The 17674-nt window shown below is 37.1% G+C and overlaps 2 protein-coding genes across 5 annotated transcripts; both read left to right on the plus strand.

Annotated features, from left to right (window-relative positions):
- Positions 1 to 533: 533 nt before the first annotated feature.
- csnk1e (casein kinase 1, epsilon) lies at positions 534 to 7635 on the plus strand. Of its 3 annotated transcripts, XM_026276773.1 has the most exons (12): positions 534 to 673; positions 797 to 858; positions 1409 to 1505; positions 1596 to 1706; positions 1792 to 1940; positions 2559 to 2787; positions 2879 to 3049; positions 3139 to 3287; positions 3381 to 3579; positions 3696 to 3832; positions 3914 to 3981; positions 6175 to 6368. In XM_026276773.1, the coding sequence occupies exons 3-11, from the start codon at positions 1430 to 1432 to the stop codon at positions 3944 to 3946; spliced, it is 1254 nt and encodes a 417-aa protein (XP_026132558.1). In that variant the 5' UTR covers positions 534 to 673; positions 797 to 858; positions 1409 to 1429; the 3' UTR covers positions 3947 to 3981; positions 6175 to 6368. The 3 variants fall into 3 exon arrangements, with proteins under 3 accessions (XP_026132558.1, XP_026132559.1, XP_026132557.1); XM_026276774.1 differs by having other exon boundaries at positions 582 to 858; positions 6230 to 7635; XM_026276772.1 differs by having other exon boundaries at positions 583 to 858.
- Positions 7636 to 8078: 443 nt separating this feature from the next.
- LOC113111732 (transmembrane protein 184B-like) lies at positions 8079 to 17642 on the plus strand. Of its 2 annotated transcripts, XM_026276775.1 has the most exons (10): positions 8079 to 8457; positions 9568 to 9789; positions 9875 to 10040; positions 12302 to 12392; positions 13934 to 14009; positions 14105 to 14196; positions 14301 to 14470; positions 14825 to 15019; positions 15628 to 15654; positions 15806 to 17642. In XM_026276775.1, exons 1-10 carry the CDS (start codon positions 8449 to 8451, stop codon positions 16033 to 16035), a joined length of 1278 nt encoding a protein of 425 aa, XP_026132560.1. In that variant the 5' UTR covers positions 8079 to 8448; the 3' UTR covers positions 16036 to 17642. The 2 variants fall into 2 exon arrangements, with proteins under 2 accessions (XP_026132560.1, XP_026132561.1); XM_026276776.1 differs by lacking the exon at positions 15628 to 15654 and having other exon boundaries at positions 8082 to 8457.
- Positions 17643 to 17674: the final 32 nt, after the last annotated feature.

The raw sequence follows: 17674 nt of genomic DNA on the forward strand, positions 1-17674 counted from the left end.
GGCAAGGAATGGGCCAAGACTAGTAGAGAGGTGACAGAAGCTTCTAAGCACTTACAGACAGCGCTTATTGGGGATTTTAAAGAATAATTTAATAAGATAAGAGTTTTGAATAATTTTTAACATAAATGTTTAGAGCCAATTTAAATTTCATAATGATCCATCAGTGTTCCATTCTCAGAATCACTCAAAAGTATATTAACAAACTTTCACTAATACTTTATTGATGCCTTTGATAAATTGTTTTCATAAAATTTTGTTCGCACCAGCAAAATGCCTTGCAGGTCAAAGTGATTGAAAATACTTTAGTATTTCAAATTATATATATATATATATATAATTTGAAATACTAAAGTTCGAATATAACATAAGGTACCAGACTAATGTTTTCCACATCAGTTTCTTAATTAGCAATAATTGTATATTTGTATATTTTATATTTTTAAACCGTACATCTTTACCATGTCAAAAAGTTTTTTCTTTTCTTTTTATTTTTCGCTCATAATAAAAAAAGAGCGTCGTAGTTTGTGGATGGAAGAAGAGCTGCGTACGCACGTCAAGCACGCGCGGCCCCTTGAAGTGATCCGGGTCCTTCCGCTAGTGTGTGAATGACATCATTTCTGTGAGAAGTGCGCTGGGATACAAACAAGGGAGGCTCGCTAGCCCGCTAATGCAAGTAGGTCAATCCATGTGCTGAGATATGAAATCAAGGATTTAAAAATCTGAGGAGGAAAGCAGTGGTTGGAATTACATTTGTGATGAGACGTTTAAAATTACGCTTGCACTCTTCGCTGTCCAGGGTCCTGTCTTACGAGCGCAAGCCTGTCGACCAGCCTCACTTTTCCACCACCCTCACGTTAGGTAAGAAAGATGTTCCTGCTTTAAGGTCATATCAGGACACGAGTCTTCAGGATTCGTTCAGCTGTCCTGCATAAATGTTAATGTCAGCAGTACGAACAGTTTGTGAAATCTCGGGATCAACATGCTCTTGGGTGCGGCTGCTACAAAATTGGCTGAAAATCGCTGAAGACAGATACGTCTTGTGCGTTCAATTATGCAAACGCCATAAAACACTCACGTAAATGGGTCATTTTCAATAGATTTCTCATTCGAACGCTTACAGTTTACACATTGATAATCAGAGATTAAATATTAACCCTTTCGTTGCAAGTTCGTAGGGACTGAACGGCAGCTGTGTTCGGATCACATGACTCAGATGTCAGATGTTAGATGCATGACTGCATTTGCGGCTTTTTTTTTTTTGTCAGAAATGTGAATTAAATATGAGCTGGTGAGGAATTCTTAAGTGAGCATCCTGTTTACATCTGCTGTGTGCTGAAATGCAGATCTTTAATTGTCTGAGACTAATGTTTTTGATCTATATCATGCTACCATTCTGTATGACTCCTAGGCTGCTTTTAAGGAAGGAATCATGGAGTTACGTGTTGGGAGTAAATACCGCCTTGGGCGAAAGATTGGAAGTGGCTCCTTTGGTGACATTTACTTGGGTAAAATGTATATGATTTATATGAATTGGCTACTGATGTAGATTTCATGAAAGTGTGGTGTCCTGATGATGTAAAAATAAAATCTTCCAGGTGCAAACATCACGTCAGGAGAGGAGGTAGCCATTAAACTGGAGAGCGTGAAGACTAAACATCCACAGTTACATATTGAGAGCAAGTTCTATAAGATGATGCAAGGTGGAGGTGAGAACTGATTTCCTTCCGTTTTCATTTTTGATGCTGCGAATGGCTTTCTAGACATGGCTCTTCAATCTCCTTTCAACCTTAGTGGGTATTCCCTCGATCAAATGGTGTGGTGCTGAAGGGGACTACAATGTCATGGTGATGGAGCTCCTGGGTCCAAGCTTGGAAGATCTGTTCAACTTCTGCTCAAGGAAATTCACACTTAAAACAGTCCTGCTCCTGGCAGACCAGATGGTAATTGCATTTAAAATATATAAAGAAAATAATGATATCATCACTCATACTTAGGGATAGTTATTTGCACAAGCCCTCGCGCTGCACTGTTTTACTATAGAAGTGACTTTTTGAAGGAAGCATTCTGTCACTTTTGTGTGTGTCAAGACTAGGTGGAGAAAAAGGGCAAAAATCTTATAAATTTATTATGAAAGAGCCATATCTAGGGATTGGAATATCATAAAGTCTCAGAACAACCTAGCATCTGGATAGCAATATGCTTAAAACCGCTTAGAATACCATAGCGAATGAATAGAAGTGCTATGGAAGCTACCTTTAATGCTCTAGGGTCATAAAAGCAAGTTTTTACCATATTAAAATAAATAATGACATTTATATGCACAATTTTGATGTAAAATCTAGTTGATTATTTGAATGCCTCGCTGCAGAATTTAAGCTTTGGCTTAATTTTTGTAGCGTTAGGGAATGTTCAGGTGAAAAACCACATAAAACATCTTAAACTGTAATGCCAAAACAATATTTTAGCCCAGAAAAAATGCAATCAATTAAAAAACATACATTTTATACATAGGGACAATTGTTTTCAATGTGTTTCATGTTGATATTTTTTTTTTTCAGATCAGCAGAATCGAGTACATTCACTCCAAGAACTTCATTCACAGAGACATTAAACCTGATAATTTCCTGATGGGGCTTGGCAAGAAGGGAAACCTGGTCTACATCATAGACTTCGGCTTGGCCAAAAAGTATCGTGACGCCCGCACACATCAGCACATCCCGTATCGTGAGAACAAGAACTTGACTGGCACTGCCCGCTATGCCTCCATTAACACTCATTTGGGCATTGGTAAGGGCACCAGAGGGCCCCTGAAATGCATTCTCTTTATGGACTCTTTATTTTGGGTTATTCTACAGTATATTTCCTTTTGTTTCCACAGAGCAATCTCGACGGGATGATCTGGAGTCCCTTGGCTATGTGCTCATGTACTTTAACTTGGGTTCTCTGCCCTGGCAAGGCCTCAAAGCCGCCACTAAAAGACAAAAGTATGAGCGAATCAGTGAGAAAAAGATGTCAACCCCCATTGAGGTTCTTTGCAAGGGCTATCCATGTACGTAGATGCGATTTAAACAGCTGGAAAATCATATTAAATTCAGTTTCTCATTGAACTCTGGTCTCTTTTTGTTAATACACCTCTAGCTGAATTTTCGACCTACATGAACTTCTGCCGCTCTCTCCGGTTTGATGACAAACCCGACTACTCGTACCTGAGACAGCTGTTCAGGAATCTTTTCCACAGACAGGGATTTTCATACGACTATGTGTTTGACTGGAACATGCTGAAATTTGTATGTTCTTTAAACATTTTGCAGGATTTGTTTGCGGTGCGGTTCAAAAGTGCATTATAGTGCTCACCTTGTGGGTTTTTCTGACTGCGTCAGGGCTCCAGCAGGACAGCTGAAGATAAAGAGAAGGAGCAGAGGGGAGAGGGAGAGGAGAGGGATGAGAGGACCGGAGGCGGACCGCCGGGTTCTGCGGCTCGTGCTTTGCCCTCTGGCCCCAACCTCCCAGCTCCTAACAGGGTCCGCAACGGCCCAGACCCCGCCAGCTCAACCCCTGCCTCCCGTGTGCCACAGTCTGGTGAGTCTGAAGATGAAGTATGTGGTTTCTCTTCATTATGAAAGCGCATCCACCTGACCTTCTGTGCTGTTGGTTAAAATCAGTACTTTAAATGTACCAGTTGTTTTGTCTCCCAGGGAACGCATCTCCAAGAGCAGGCCGAGGAGCTGAGCGGGAAAGGAGAGTGTGTTTAAGGCTGCACCGTGGCGCTCCTGCCAACGCCTCCCCTGACCTCCCTCTCCGTCACGATCAGATTCGCATCACCCCCCCACAGGTTTCCGTTCACGCACTGGCTCTTTGCTTAATTTCCTGATATTTGCTTTTGTTCTGACCTGTCTCTGTCTCTCTCACACAGGTCAGCGTTCCATTCGAACACTCGGGGAAATGAGCTCTGCAAGGTCTGTCATTTACTGTCTTTAGGAGGTTGGTCTGGATTTTTTCATTTATTCAAAAATGCATTGAACTGTAATTCTTATACGTAATGATTTTTCATACAAAATACACCTCTTCTATGATGAGAATGTTTTTTTTTACATTTCTGCATGAAAATTTGATATTTTTGGTGGGAGATGAAGGTTAAAATTGTTTGGCATATTGGCATATAGAAAGATTTCTAGGAAGCCCGTATTTATAATACATTATAAGTGTATTCTTAAGGCATTATAATGAATACATAATGCATTACTTAAAAAAACTATAACATGTTATATCAACTTACGTATTTGATTTTATAAGTTTAAGAGTATGATTATTTATAACACACAATGAATATCATATAACATCTGGAGCTAATGTTGATTAATTGATTTGAGTTTAATTCTCAAGCAGAAAAAAATGCAATGTTTTATATGATTAAATTTGATTTTGATGTTCCCCCTAATCAATCAACCATAAGCAACATTGCAACTACATGCCAACTAACTCTCATTAAAGTATTAGTATGCTCAAGAATGCTAGGATATATCATAGTAGAATAAGTTTACACTTTCAAAAACACTTATAGTCCCTTTTTCTGTTGGTTGACCATCAAAATAAAGTATCATATAATTACAGGAGCAGACTAATACTCTAATGACCGCTAGCTGATATGTAGTAGCAGAGTTCCTTATCAACAGCTGTCTATAGGGTACCATCAAAATAGTCAAACTGATATTACAATAAAAATAGTTCAAAGCAAATGTGTCATATTACACATTCATCTGATCTTATGGCTGTTTGAGAAAGAAAAATGTTGTTGTAATTATTATTATTATTATTATTATTACTACTACTACTTTGGTCTTTGACCACTTTAAGTAAAGTAGCATCAGAAAAATGGCAAGATATGAGACTTATAAATACATTATAACTCTGAGAAATATAATCTGTTGTAAAAGTGGATGCAACATGTTCATTGTGTTATAAATCATCATACTCTTAAAAGCTAAAACCAAAAATAAGTAAATATTATAATATATTAAAACTGTTTTTATGAATATTCATGAGATGATACAACATATTATAAGGTTTTTTATAATGCAATATGCATTCATTTGAATGCTTTAAGAATACCCTCATAATGTATTATAAACACAGGCTTCAAAGAAAGTGTTACAGAAAAAAGTAGTGAAACGAATTGATAATTATATAAAAATAAAAAAAATTGTCCACCAGATCAAAGTGATGATACAACCAACATGCAGAAACTTGGGGCACAAAACAGGAATTATAAAACGGGTATTTCTGGTCATTGATTCTGATTGGTTGAGCCGCGTTCGAAGCTGTTGTAAATTACACTTCAAACATACACCTTTGTTTACTTCTGTGTGTCGCTCGGCAACCACTTTACTGCAACCAAAACAGTTTCTAAGGAACTACATTGTTCGGTGGAAGAATACTATTTTTATTTATATAATTACACTTTTATTTGCTCTGTTTTATTCTGTGAAACCTTACTACGTATATGGAATAATCATTTCATAAAAGCAATAAGCCACAAGAAGCTGTGGTTTACAGTGAATCTAAAACAGCTAAGTGGCATTGTTAGGCATGACACGAGGCGCCTAACAACATGCCTTAGCTGTTATAGATTCACTGTAAACCACTGCTTCTTATTATTAATTATTCTTATTGCTTTAACGACATCAGAGAAAGGACACCTGCAGATCCTCACATTGTTTGCTAAGTTCCATATGTCTAATATCAATGAGACCTTTTATATGATGGTTAGGTTAGGGATGGTTAGTTGAGGTTGTGATATAGAAAGTGATATAACCCCCTAAAAACTGATATTTATGAATGAATAATTCATTAAACATTCAGTAAGGATGCATTAAATTGATCAAATGTGACAGTAAAGACATTTATAATGTTACAAAAGATTTGTTTTAAATTCCGTTCTGAACTGGAACTTGTTATTCAAAGAATAAAAAAGAAACAGTTTACACAAAATCTATGGAATGTTTCTGGAGCATTAGATCAGCGTTATAACCATTTCTGAAGGATCATGTGACACTGAAGACTAGAGTAATGGTTACTGAAAATGAAGCTTTGCCGGGAATAAATTACATTTGAAAATATATTAATACAGAAAACAGTTATTTTAAATAATGTGTTTACACTTGCTTGACTTTGCAGGATACAACAGACAGCTCCCCTAAAGCATTTATATTCATCTTTCTATGTGCGACAGAAGCAAGAAGAAGAAAGAAAGGAACCTCATTTTTGTAATGGACAAAGTGCTCCCCCGTCCTCACGCACTGCAGGTTGTTGCTGTTGGAATGAGACATCGATGATACAAACGCATGTGGACAGTGGATAGATATAGTTTTACAAGGATTACAAGACTCAAACAGTGGAAGTGGAAAAGAGAATTTTGACCTGCGTCCCGATGAAGGCTCTGGTTGTTCTCTGTTTTGTCTGAAATGCCGGGAATAAAGGACTCGCCTGATGGACTGTAAAGTTATCAAATTGAATATTGACAGAGTGTAACAAATGTATCGCTTGCAGAAAAAAGTGTTGTATGTTGACACCTTACTGACGTATGAGGTTTCGTGGAACCATCTTTTCCATGTTAATTATTAAATACGCAAAAGTTACAAATTTCCAAGAATGTTGTTTCCTGTCAAACTGGTGTCTGAACTGTAGACATCACTGAATGGGTGTCTCAGGATTGTACATTGAACAGATGACAGTTGAATTGTTGAAGATATTGATTTAAATATGGGCTGTGGTGAACTAACCTAAAGACCAATTTAAACATTATTAAAAGCCTGAATTCCACTCTTACAATTATACAGCTGAACAATGTGGTGTAATTTGATATGAAGACTCCTGCATTGACATTAGCCATGAAAACCTCATTTATAAATAAACACACATAAGCTATGGAACCTTGTGAACTTATTTCACTTCTTTAAAAAAGCTTGTGTAAAAAGTAACGAGAGCTGCTTAATTGAGGTTTACCTCTTTTATTAATGGATTATTAAAACTGCATTGATTGTCTTGTAAAACAACATGTAAACAAAATACATGTAAATATTAAAGAAAAGTGGTATGTAACACTTTGTATGTATGTAAATGTGTGAAAAGTGGGGAAACAGACACATTCTGAAGAAGTAACTGAATTGATTCACATTATAAAACTATATCTCAGTGTTAATGCACTAAATCAAAGTATGAATCAAAGTTAAAGTAAAACGAAAACATACATATGCATGTTTTATTCAAGGCATAATGTACATGAGCTCATTCATTTGGGAATACATTTGGATTAAATGATTAAGTACTATTTATTAAGCAAAAGAAAGTATTTATTTTAATTTTTATCTGTAAAATTCTAGCAAACAATGTTGTGCATTACATAATTATTTATTTTCTTTCCATTTATTGACCAGAACAAAATGTACAACAGTATACAAAAAAGTATATAAAAACATGCCAGATTGTATAAAAATTGATTATTCAAAAACTGTTTATTTGTGAAAAATATTAAAAGTCTTCTTTGCTTTTTTTTTTTTTATTAACAGTGTTCTCCAACCTGGTGCAGTAGTCCTTTGTTTCATGAAGAAAATGAATTAAATTTACCTTGGATCCTGACCATTTCCTCTTATGTATGTGAAATTTTACAAAAATAATAAAAAGTTGTACAAGTAAAGTATAATATATTATTATTACTGTCATTGGAATAATAAATATACCTGTACATGCATCTAAATGATTTAACTTGAAGATAATAAACTATGTGTTTTCCTTCTACTGAAATGTTCAACATCCACCCACAATCACAAAACAGCTGGACAATAGACTACTTTTCCACTGAACAAAAATTCACCGGAGAATTCAATATCCAAATTAAATCACTCCATCACACTTTTAGCTGGATATACACCATGTCAAATTTATATTTGTAAATACATTGGTCCATAATAAACAGTATTACGTAATTTTTAAAAATGCATTATTTACTGCAAATTACCTCGCTGGGAAATGACTTTTATTTTGAAGTTTCTAAAGCTACAGTCCATTTTAGAAAAAAGAAAAGAAAATGCCGCGTCTTGTTGTAGCAGACTTCAAAATCGCTTTCAACTTTTATCCCCGTTGCTCTAATCCGCAAGAGATTGTATTGAATTTAAGGGGAGTTGGGATGGAAGGAATTGCCCTAGAACGGCAATCCAACTAAGATTGTAGGTAAAATCAGTGGCGAATACACTGTAAACGGTCTAAAAAAGACGTGGTGAATTAGTACATGAGATCAAATAAAGACGGACGGAGCGCAGATTTTCCAGTAGAGATCAGCGGCGCTGGGATATAAACATGGATGACGAGCAGCAATGGCTGTGAGGAATTAAGGCCGAACTACTTTTCATTTGTTTTCCTTTGTGCACGGCGAATGGTTTTAAATCTGCGTTTATGTCATTGGTAAGTTGCCCGTTTTTCTAGTTTGTACATACTTTTCCTTAATAATTTTAGGACTAACTTCATTTAACGTTATGGAACTGAACTACATTTACGATGCTCTGCAAAATAAGGTAGTAAAGTAAACTCCGCATGCATTCAACATATGATGTACAGTTTGCCCAATAATTTAAACTGAATAATTTAATTGTATCCTCCTGTTGATTCAAACGTGAATTATTTTTTTCTCTCTCACCAGTCAGTGTTGAATTTTTTTATGTTTTAATCTTTCCTTCAATACAATGAATGTCATAACAGCTACTTTTATGTCGCAGAAAACACAAATGTAAAGAACGTCATATAAATTTGAACAACATTAGAGTGAGTAAATACTACTAAACAATAAAGTATCAGACTAAAAAAAAAAAAAAATCATGACGTTAGCTGAATACCGCCACACTTTTTAATTTTCAAGCATGTCAGACGTTATTCTGAAACAGATGTGCAACTAGTCTTCATACAGCGGAAATCATTACAGGAAACTGGCAGATAAACATCTTCATGCCATTTCATTAAAGCATGAAATAAAAATTAACCATATTCTATAATGCATATTATTGACATCACGGTGAACGATTCATCCATTCTTATGTTTCATAAAAAAAGTTAACCTTGTAAATTTTAATCCAAATATTATAATTCAGTCTTCCATTGAAACCACAGACTTCTCTCTAGTGATGCATTCTGATTTCTTTGTCTCCATCCAACCAACAAATGATGATTAGAACCAGTTAGTTTTTTTCGTTTCGATTAACCCATTCCACTCGGATGTAGGCTACGTCACCATATCCAGAAAACATCTGATTCTACTTCCGTTATATTGCTTCTATAATTTCTGGCTGATTTTACTTTCATTTCTCTGCTCGCCCACATTATCTTGCACCACATCACTGTGAAATGATTCATGGTGACTAACACGTCATATTGTTTTTCACTCCTCTTTCCTGTCCTCTGATTCATTTCCTTGGCATTTTTAAACTAAATATCATTCCAGTATCACTTTTCTAGTTTAAACACCCTTCTTCGGCATGTTTGATTCCCACTGATTGTAACATTAAATCTCTATTGCCACAGCTTGTGAGACGTGACGTGCCATTGTCTAAACAATTTGGGGAGGAAGTTGTGGGGATGGCTCCTGGTTCACTAGCCAAAATGGCTCCTACGGGGCCCAACATCTCCTGGTTACCAGAAGCTCCCTTGCTCACTCCAGAGCAGCCTATTTTCCTCATGACAAGCACAGCCCAGGCAGTGTCAGGCTTCTTTGTGTGGACAGCACTTCTACTCACCTGCCACCAGGTAAACAACACCTTAACAAACTGGGCCTCGGAATCGAAACTCAGTCGGTGTATTTCAATGTGTCTACATTTGATTTTTTTTGCAGATCTACATGCATTTGCGTTACTACAGCTCTCCCAAGGAGCAGAGGCACATAGTGCGCATCCTTTTCATCGTACCCATCTACGCCTTTGACTCCTGGCTCAGCCTTCTCTTCTTTACCAACGACCAGTACTATGTGTACTTCGACACAGTCAGGGATTGCTATGAGGGTTAGCTTTTTCTTTCTTGCTCTTTTTAGCTGTTTTTGCACATGGAGCTTTAAACACGACACCTGTGTGGCCTGAGAGGCTCTCTGGATCCGTAGTCAGCTGGGATTTCCAAGAAGCGATTGTTGCGTAGTAACTGTGTTTCTCGCACATCCGTGGAGCAGATGCAAATGGAGAAATTAATAAACCAGGTGCTCGTTTGACACCAGACTAGTACAGCACAGGGTGGTTATTGTTGACTAAAACTAAAAACATTTAGCTGAAAAAAAAAATTTAACTACATTTTAAACTGAATATTATTCCTCCTAGCTGCCAATGCAGGTGCTATATATAAAGCTGAGCTCCATCCTCCACTGTCACACATACACTGCTCCACAGAGCAAAGGAAAAGGACAAATGAATACCCGCTGGGGATGCTGTGAATATTGGCACAGTTTTTTTTTTATTATCTACTGTAGTCTCGTAACCCAATTTTAATACTGTATTGCGTGATTTAATAGAGTGCAACAGTTCTGGAAGGAAAAATCCTATTCCCTAAATCCCATTTTCTACATAAAGATACAGATTTAAGATTATAACGTAAGAAAGTACTTTTGTGAAATTGATCCACACCTGATTATGAAAACAAAATAAAATAATGATTATACATTAAAAATATAGCTAGTAGTAGCTGGCTAAGTTCTTCTCTTTAGTCCCACTTTATATTAAGTGGCCTTAACTACTATGTACTTACATTTAAATTAATAATTTGATTGTATGCAATTATTGTGTACATGTGTGTTTTTACATTGTGCTTATATATTTCTGTAATTACATTTGTAATTAGACTGTTGAGACATCCCTTACATCTTAAACCACCCTAAAACTTACCACCAAACCTGTCCCTAACCGTACCCATATCCCACCTCAGTATCAGTAATAGTGTTTTGCAATACGATGTAAACACAAGAAGTACATTGATGGAAGTATACAGTAGTTAAGGCCACTTAGTATAAAGTCTGACCTTTTTTTAAAGGAAATGTGTACTTTTATTCAGACCGATCAAAATCTGATCAAAATTGACAGAGTTTTTGACCCAATTTTTAATGTTGTAATATAATTCTATTTAAAATAAACATACACAGTAAAAACATAAATTTTAAACTCTATTCAAATAGAAAGCAGCTCCTTTAAAGGGATAGTTCGCCCAAAAATGAATATTCTGTCATCAATTACTCCCCCTCATGTCGTTCAAAATCTGTAAGACCTTCGTTTATTTTCAGAACACAAATTAAGATATTTTTGATTAATTCTGAGAGCTCTCTGACCCTCCATAGACCGCAAGGATCCCTAACACAATCAAGGTCCGGAAACGTAGGAAGGACATCAGTGGTACAACCGTAATTTTACGAAACTACGAGAATACTTTTTGTGCGCAAAGAAAACAAACATAAGGACTTTATTCAACAATTCGTCTCCTCTGCATCAGCCTGGCGCCATTTTTGAGAGTATTACGACGTATGCGTGTGCTTTGATCTGAACGTAAACAACGCATGCTGTTCTGTGTCAGCACGCGGATACGTTGTTTACCTTCAGATCAAAGCGTAAACAACGTATCCCCTCTCTCTACACAATACTTCCCTGTTTGGTCTATATAGTCTTGTCCAAAAAAATGAATAAAAAGTCCATTAAAAACCTTTAAAAAAATAAATACTAATAAATAAATAAATTCAACCTTGATAAAACATAGGATAATTATTTCAAAAGCATTTAAACCTTACAGTTCCCAAACCTTAAGATGGTAGTGAACTTTATTACTTCAAATCAAAGTTTGCTATTTTGTGATTAGCCTTGGAACTCTTTAACTGAAGAAGGCTCTAATGGAGAAAATGAATGGTAAAAATAACAAGACTGCTGAAAATCGATGTGATTTTTGTAAGTGTCCTATAATCTTTGATGTAGAAAAGCACATGGTGTGCTCAAAGGATGAAAGATTCTGGTACTGTAATTCTTTATTTGTGGCATGGCCAGACCATCACGAGGGATGTTTTGCCAGGCACCACTGCATTGTTTAGCAAAAGTCTTTTGTTGGTGTTCGGCGAAACACTGTTGATGGGATTTAGTCCGAAAGGTCTGCTGTGTTTGACTGCCAGTGCCACAGTATGAGACTCAACTATTGAGGTTTACTACCAAATGTGTTTTCTGAGAAGACTAGCAAGCAATCTCTGATGTAAAATAAAGATATAATTTCAGTGCTAATTCAATCCATCTTTTTTTTTTTGCAGCATTTGTGATCTATAACTTCTTGAGCCTATGTTATGAATACCTTGGAGGAGAGAGCGCTATCATGGCTGAGATCAGAGGAAAACCTATTGAGTGAGTGTCATATTCCACTTCCACTTATACTTTTGTGTGAGAACTTTTTAAAGCATGTTTCAAATCAGTGCTCTTATTGATGTTTAATGAGACTCCAGGTGTTTGTTAAGTGTGTGTTTACACTTTGCAGGTTTGGTTAGTTGTAAGCTAAATAAAAAAAACACTGTATGTACACAGGCGCACTTAGCCCAGAACACAGCAGTTTGTTAAAGGGGGGGTGAAATGCTATTTCATGCATACTGAGTTTTTTATACTGTTAAAGAGTTGGATTCCCATGCTAAACATGGACAAAGTTTCAAAAATTAAGTTGTACGTTTGAAGGAGTATTTTTGTTCCAAAAATACTTCTTCCGGTTTGTCGCAAGTTTCGGAAAGTTTTTTTCGAGTATGGCTCTGTGTGACGTTAGATGGAGTGGAATTTCCTTATATGGGTCCTAAGGGCACGTCTGCTGGAAGAGCGCGCGCTCCTGTATAGCAGAGCACTGAGAGCAGAGGCATTCACTGATCAGAGCGAGAGCGTCGCGAAATGTCACAAAAGACGTGTGTTTTTGGTTGCCAGGGCAAGACAACCCTGCACAGATTACCAAAAGAGAAACAGCATTAAGGGACCAGTGGATGGAGTTTATTTTTACAGAGCATCAATGGAGTTGTGCAAGTGTTTTTGTTTGTTCCCCTGCATTTCGAAGATGCTTGTTTTACAAACAAGGCCAGTTTGACGACGGATTTGCACATCGTTTATTTCTTAAAGATAATGCAGTCCCAACGAAAAAGGGTCACGATCATGTGTTGGAACCGCAGGCGGTGAGTAAAACTGCTTCAAATATCTCTGTGTTGTTAACTTAGCTATCGGCACGTAAGCACATCAAGTAAACAACATGCGATGTTGTCATCAAACTGCACTTTCCACATGTACAGCTAAAAAAAAAAAAAAAAAAAAGACTACATAAAGTGGAACTTAGTCATTTTCCAAAACCGCTAAGCAAATATATACAGTTTCAGTACATACCACATAGAGACGCCTTTGCTGATGCTGCTCTTGTTAAATTTCAGCCTCTGGATCTGTGTCACAGCTTCCACATGCTCTCAACGCGAAAGCCTATTGGCGCTCGTGATTCTTTAGCTCCGCCCACATGTCACGCCTCTAGGCGCTCGTGTTTTTCCGGGAAAAATCGGTACAGACTATCTTTCTCTTATAAATATAATAAAAATAAAGACTTTTTGGAGTTATGATGGATGCAGTAGTACTCTATAGGTACTCAAGATTAACAGGATATTGAGTGAAAACGAGCATTTCACTCCCCCTTTAATATAAATCATTTAAGTTGACCAATCAGTTTGCAAGCCTGTTGTCTTGTATCTTTAGGTTTGGTTTTAAAAAAGATAGTGTGAACGCAAAGTGAAGCGAGAATAAATACACCATTTTCTTTTTTGGTTCGGGCCAAAAGAACCAAGATAACTGGATTACAAGTGCAAACACACCCTAAGTTAAGTAATAGCTTAAGATATTGATGTGAAACCAATCTTGTTTTTGTTCTGCTGCAGGTCCAGCTGTATATATGGAACATGTTGTCTTTGGGGCAAGACCTACTCCATTGGCTTCCTTCGATTTTGCAAACAGGTTTGCTCATTGAACACTTTCCGGAATCCTGGTTCCTATTTATCTTTTTTTTCAAGATTTTTTTTGAGTAATTTGTTCATTAATTAATTTTACAGGCCACTTTGCAGTTCTGTGTGGTAAAACCCCTGATGGCTATGGTTACAGTCATCCTGCAGGCCTTTGGGAAATACCGTGATGGGGACTTCAAGTATGTGCTTCTCGTTTGATGTCTGATCTGTTTTCCATAATACTCAAGATTCCAAATGTCAAAACTGAAATTTTTATTTTAGAATTTTGTTTCTGATCCCACAGTGTCGCTAGTGGTTACCTGTATGTGACCATCATCTACAATATCTCCGTCAGTCTGTCTCTCTACGCCCTTTTCTTGTTCTACTTCTCCACCCGGGACCTCCTCAGCCCCTACAGGCCCATGCTCAAGTTCTTCATGGTCAAATCTGTCATCTTCCTCTCCTTCTGGCAAGGTACATTGAAATCTACAGCTATAGAAATACTAAATTCAACATGCAATCAAAGTGGACCCCATTTACAATAAATGGTCATATGAATCTTATAGTGGACATTTTATCAGTCTACATTATTCTAAAAACTAAAAAAAGTCTTAATATTATTTTCATCAAAACCTGCTGGGTTTTTTTTTTCAGTAGGCATTTACGTTGCCCAATAATTGTTTTTGGCTTCTTTATGGATAAAACCAAGTCCTAGTTTTCTTCTTGTTGAATGTTCTGTGAAATGGATTGGAATTGGGAATGCACATTCATATTGAACTTTTACCTATTTAAAGCTGCTGGTAAACTGTGATCTCACTGGTCTTCCAGGCATGCTGCTGGCCATCTTGGAGAAATGCGGTGCGATTCCCCAGATCAGCTCTCCTGAGGTTTCTGTCGGCGAGGGAACCGTTGCAGCTGGATACCAGAACTTCATCATTTGCATCGAGATGTTCTTTGCCGCCTTGGCCCTGCGACATGCGTTTACCTACAAGGTCTACATGGACAAAAGACTGGATTCCCTTGGTGAGCTTTACACCTTTTGTTCTTTTTTTCATTAAATACACTACAGTTAAAAGTTTGGGGATGGTAAGAATTTTAAAAAATGTTTTGGAAAGTTGGCTGCATTTATTTTATTTCTTTTTTTTTTTTTTTTTTTTAACAGTAATATTATGAAATATTCTTTACAATTACAAATAACCCTCTTCTGTTTAAATGTATTTTAAATGAAAAAAGAATTTTCAGCAGCCATTACTTCAGTGTCACATGATCATTTGTTTTGCGGCTTAATTTTGTTTTCTTAGTAACATTGGATGAGTTGAAAATGTATCTGTATTTCCTAATTAAGGCATGTTTTATTGAGATTTCAAGAACAGTCGTTCTCTCTTAACATTTTGTCACAATAATAATTGCTCAGAAGTCATGGCTGACTTTCTCTTTTCTTCTGCTTTTCTTCTGTCAATCATTTATTCTTCAATCCATTTGTTCTTATCTATTCTTTCATTGCATTTTATTGCTAATCTTTCCACATCTTACTTTCTCTTCATTTTATTTGGTCATCAAATGCACTACATCCACCCTTCTGCCCTTTTCCATCTTTTCTTTGTCTCTTCTTTTCATGCTGCCCTTTTAAGGCCCTGTTCCAACATATGGACAGTACGGTAGGCTGCAGTTCCTGATCTTAAACCGCATCTCCTCTGTAACTGAAACTGTAGGGACAGTGGACTCTTAAAGGGATAGTTCACCCAAAATTGACAAGTCAATCTCTCATGTCATCATCCACCTCTAATTAAGTTCTCCGTTCTTCTCAAGGTCGCTGTGCCCCCATGAAGAGCATCTCCAGCAGCTTAAAGGAGACCATGAACCCTGGAGACATGGTCCAGGATGCCATCCACAATTTCTCCCCAGCTTACCAACAGTACACCCAGCAGTCCACCCTGGAGCAGGGGGTCACCGCACCACCCATATCCCGCAATCACAGCTGCGTGAGCGCCCGGGACAATGAGAAAACACTGCTGCTTAGCTCCGATGATGAGTTTTAACTCGCTCGCCTGTCGTACAGAACAAAGGTCCTCTGTAAAGAACCGATTAATGCTGCGGTAGTATAATGAAGATGTTAACATAGGAACAGGTTATTAAAGGACCATCTTAAGCAAGTAGTTACGTTCTAGTGCAGTAGAATCTTAAATTAAGCTGCTTATACTTGCTTAGTTATCTTTAAAAGAACTCTTGACGCGCTTTTGTCTGACATTGTTGTTTATACAGAGAATTACAAAATACATTCATTTATACTCTTAGCCAAATTTTGAGAACCCAAGTGGTCTGACACCTCAGCGTCTGGATTGATGTATTTTTTTATGCTTGTAGTTTCAAATTGGGGGTGTTAGGAAATCCCAGCATATTTGTATTGGAGGGCCCCCGTTCGGTGGGAATGTTCCGTTTTTGATTTATAAGTTCAAGTGCACCTTTGCTTCAGTTTCAACAGTGTTTCTAGCTTCCCCAGTGATTTAAAGGGCGGGTACGGCTGTGAATGAGAGAGTGCGGTGACAATAGAAAGAGTACCATCTGTTGTTGTTTTGACGGATGAATCAAGGGAAGGGGAGAGGTTGATGGTCCACGATAAGATTACAGATTAAGGTGGTCTGGATTATAAGGCTGTATTTGGAACATTACTCGTCTGGTGCATATTTGCACAAGCTTCCGTTAAAGTGTGACCGTCCTGGTCCACTGCAGGAAAAAGCATCTATCTAGGTTAGCCGAGCGGTTTAAAAAAATAGATTTAGGTTGCGCTTCTTAGTGTATGCTAGACTTTCACTGAGAAAGAACAGTCAAGTACCATCAGTTTTTCCTTATTCTGTTGTCCGATGGAAATGCGAAATGTATATAATACTTCCGATTCCGAATACCTTATTTAGTTCTCTACTGAAAGTAAATCATACATAAGGGTGAGTAAATGACAAAACCTTCAGTTTTGGTGAGCTCTCCTTTTATTAGGCACTGTATTGTTTCTAGATATCCCACTGGAGGGAGGAACATCTCTCAGTTCGCACCCTTTATCTTTATGGGACACGCCTGTTATCACTGATCCTTTGAGAGCCACGCCAAAGTCTCTCCCATTCTTCAGAAGCATCCGCCATTTGCGCTTTACCTCTAGCACTAGGCCCTCGATGACCAAGCTTGAAGCTTAGATCGCATCTTTGGAGTTACTTATTAACTGACCTCTGCTTTTATTGGTGCAATAGAGGCCAGGAGAAACACAAAGCATGTATGGTACCTGCTTATAGTTGTTATGTTAGTGTTTTTGCAGTGTATTCTTTGTAAGGGGAGGATTTCTTTTAATAATATAGATGTTGTTGTAACTTGCACTAAGCCGTTTTGTATATTTAGGAAAAATCTAAATATCCTAGAACATTTTGGCAAGCTATTTCCATACGCTGTTATTCAGAGAGTGGTTTAAAGTAACATAGGAAGCGCTCTTGTTTAAAAAAAAATATATATATATACATATATTTTGAAGTTACACTAAGATGTTCTTTGTACTGTCATATTATTTTAAACAGAGCATTATGTATTACCATGTCAAAGATTTTGCTTCTATTTTTTTCCCTTGATGCTCTGGCCTAGGAAAAATAAAGAGTTTTTGTCTGTATATGTTTGTGGAATAGTGTTTTTTTTTACTCA

The sequence above is a fragment of the Carassius auratus genome, chromosome 12 (assembly GCF_003368295.1).
Source record: "Carassius auratus strain Wakin chromosome 12, ASM336829v1, whole genome shotgun sequence".
NCBI lineage: Eukaryota > Metazoa > Chordata > Actinopteri > Cypriniformes > Cyprinidae > Carassius > Carassius auratus.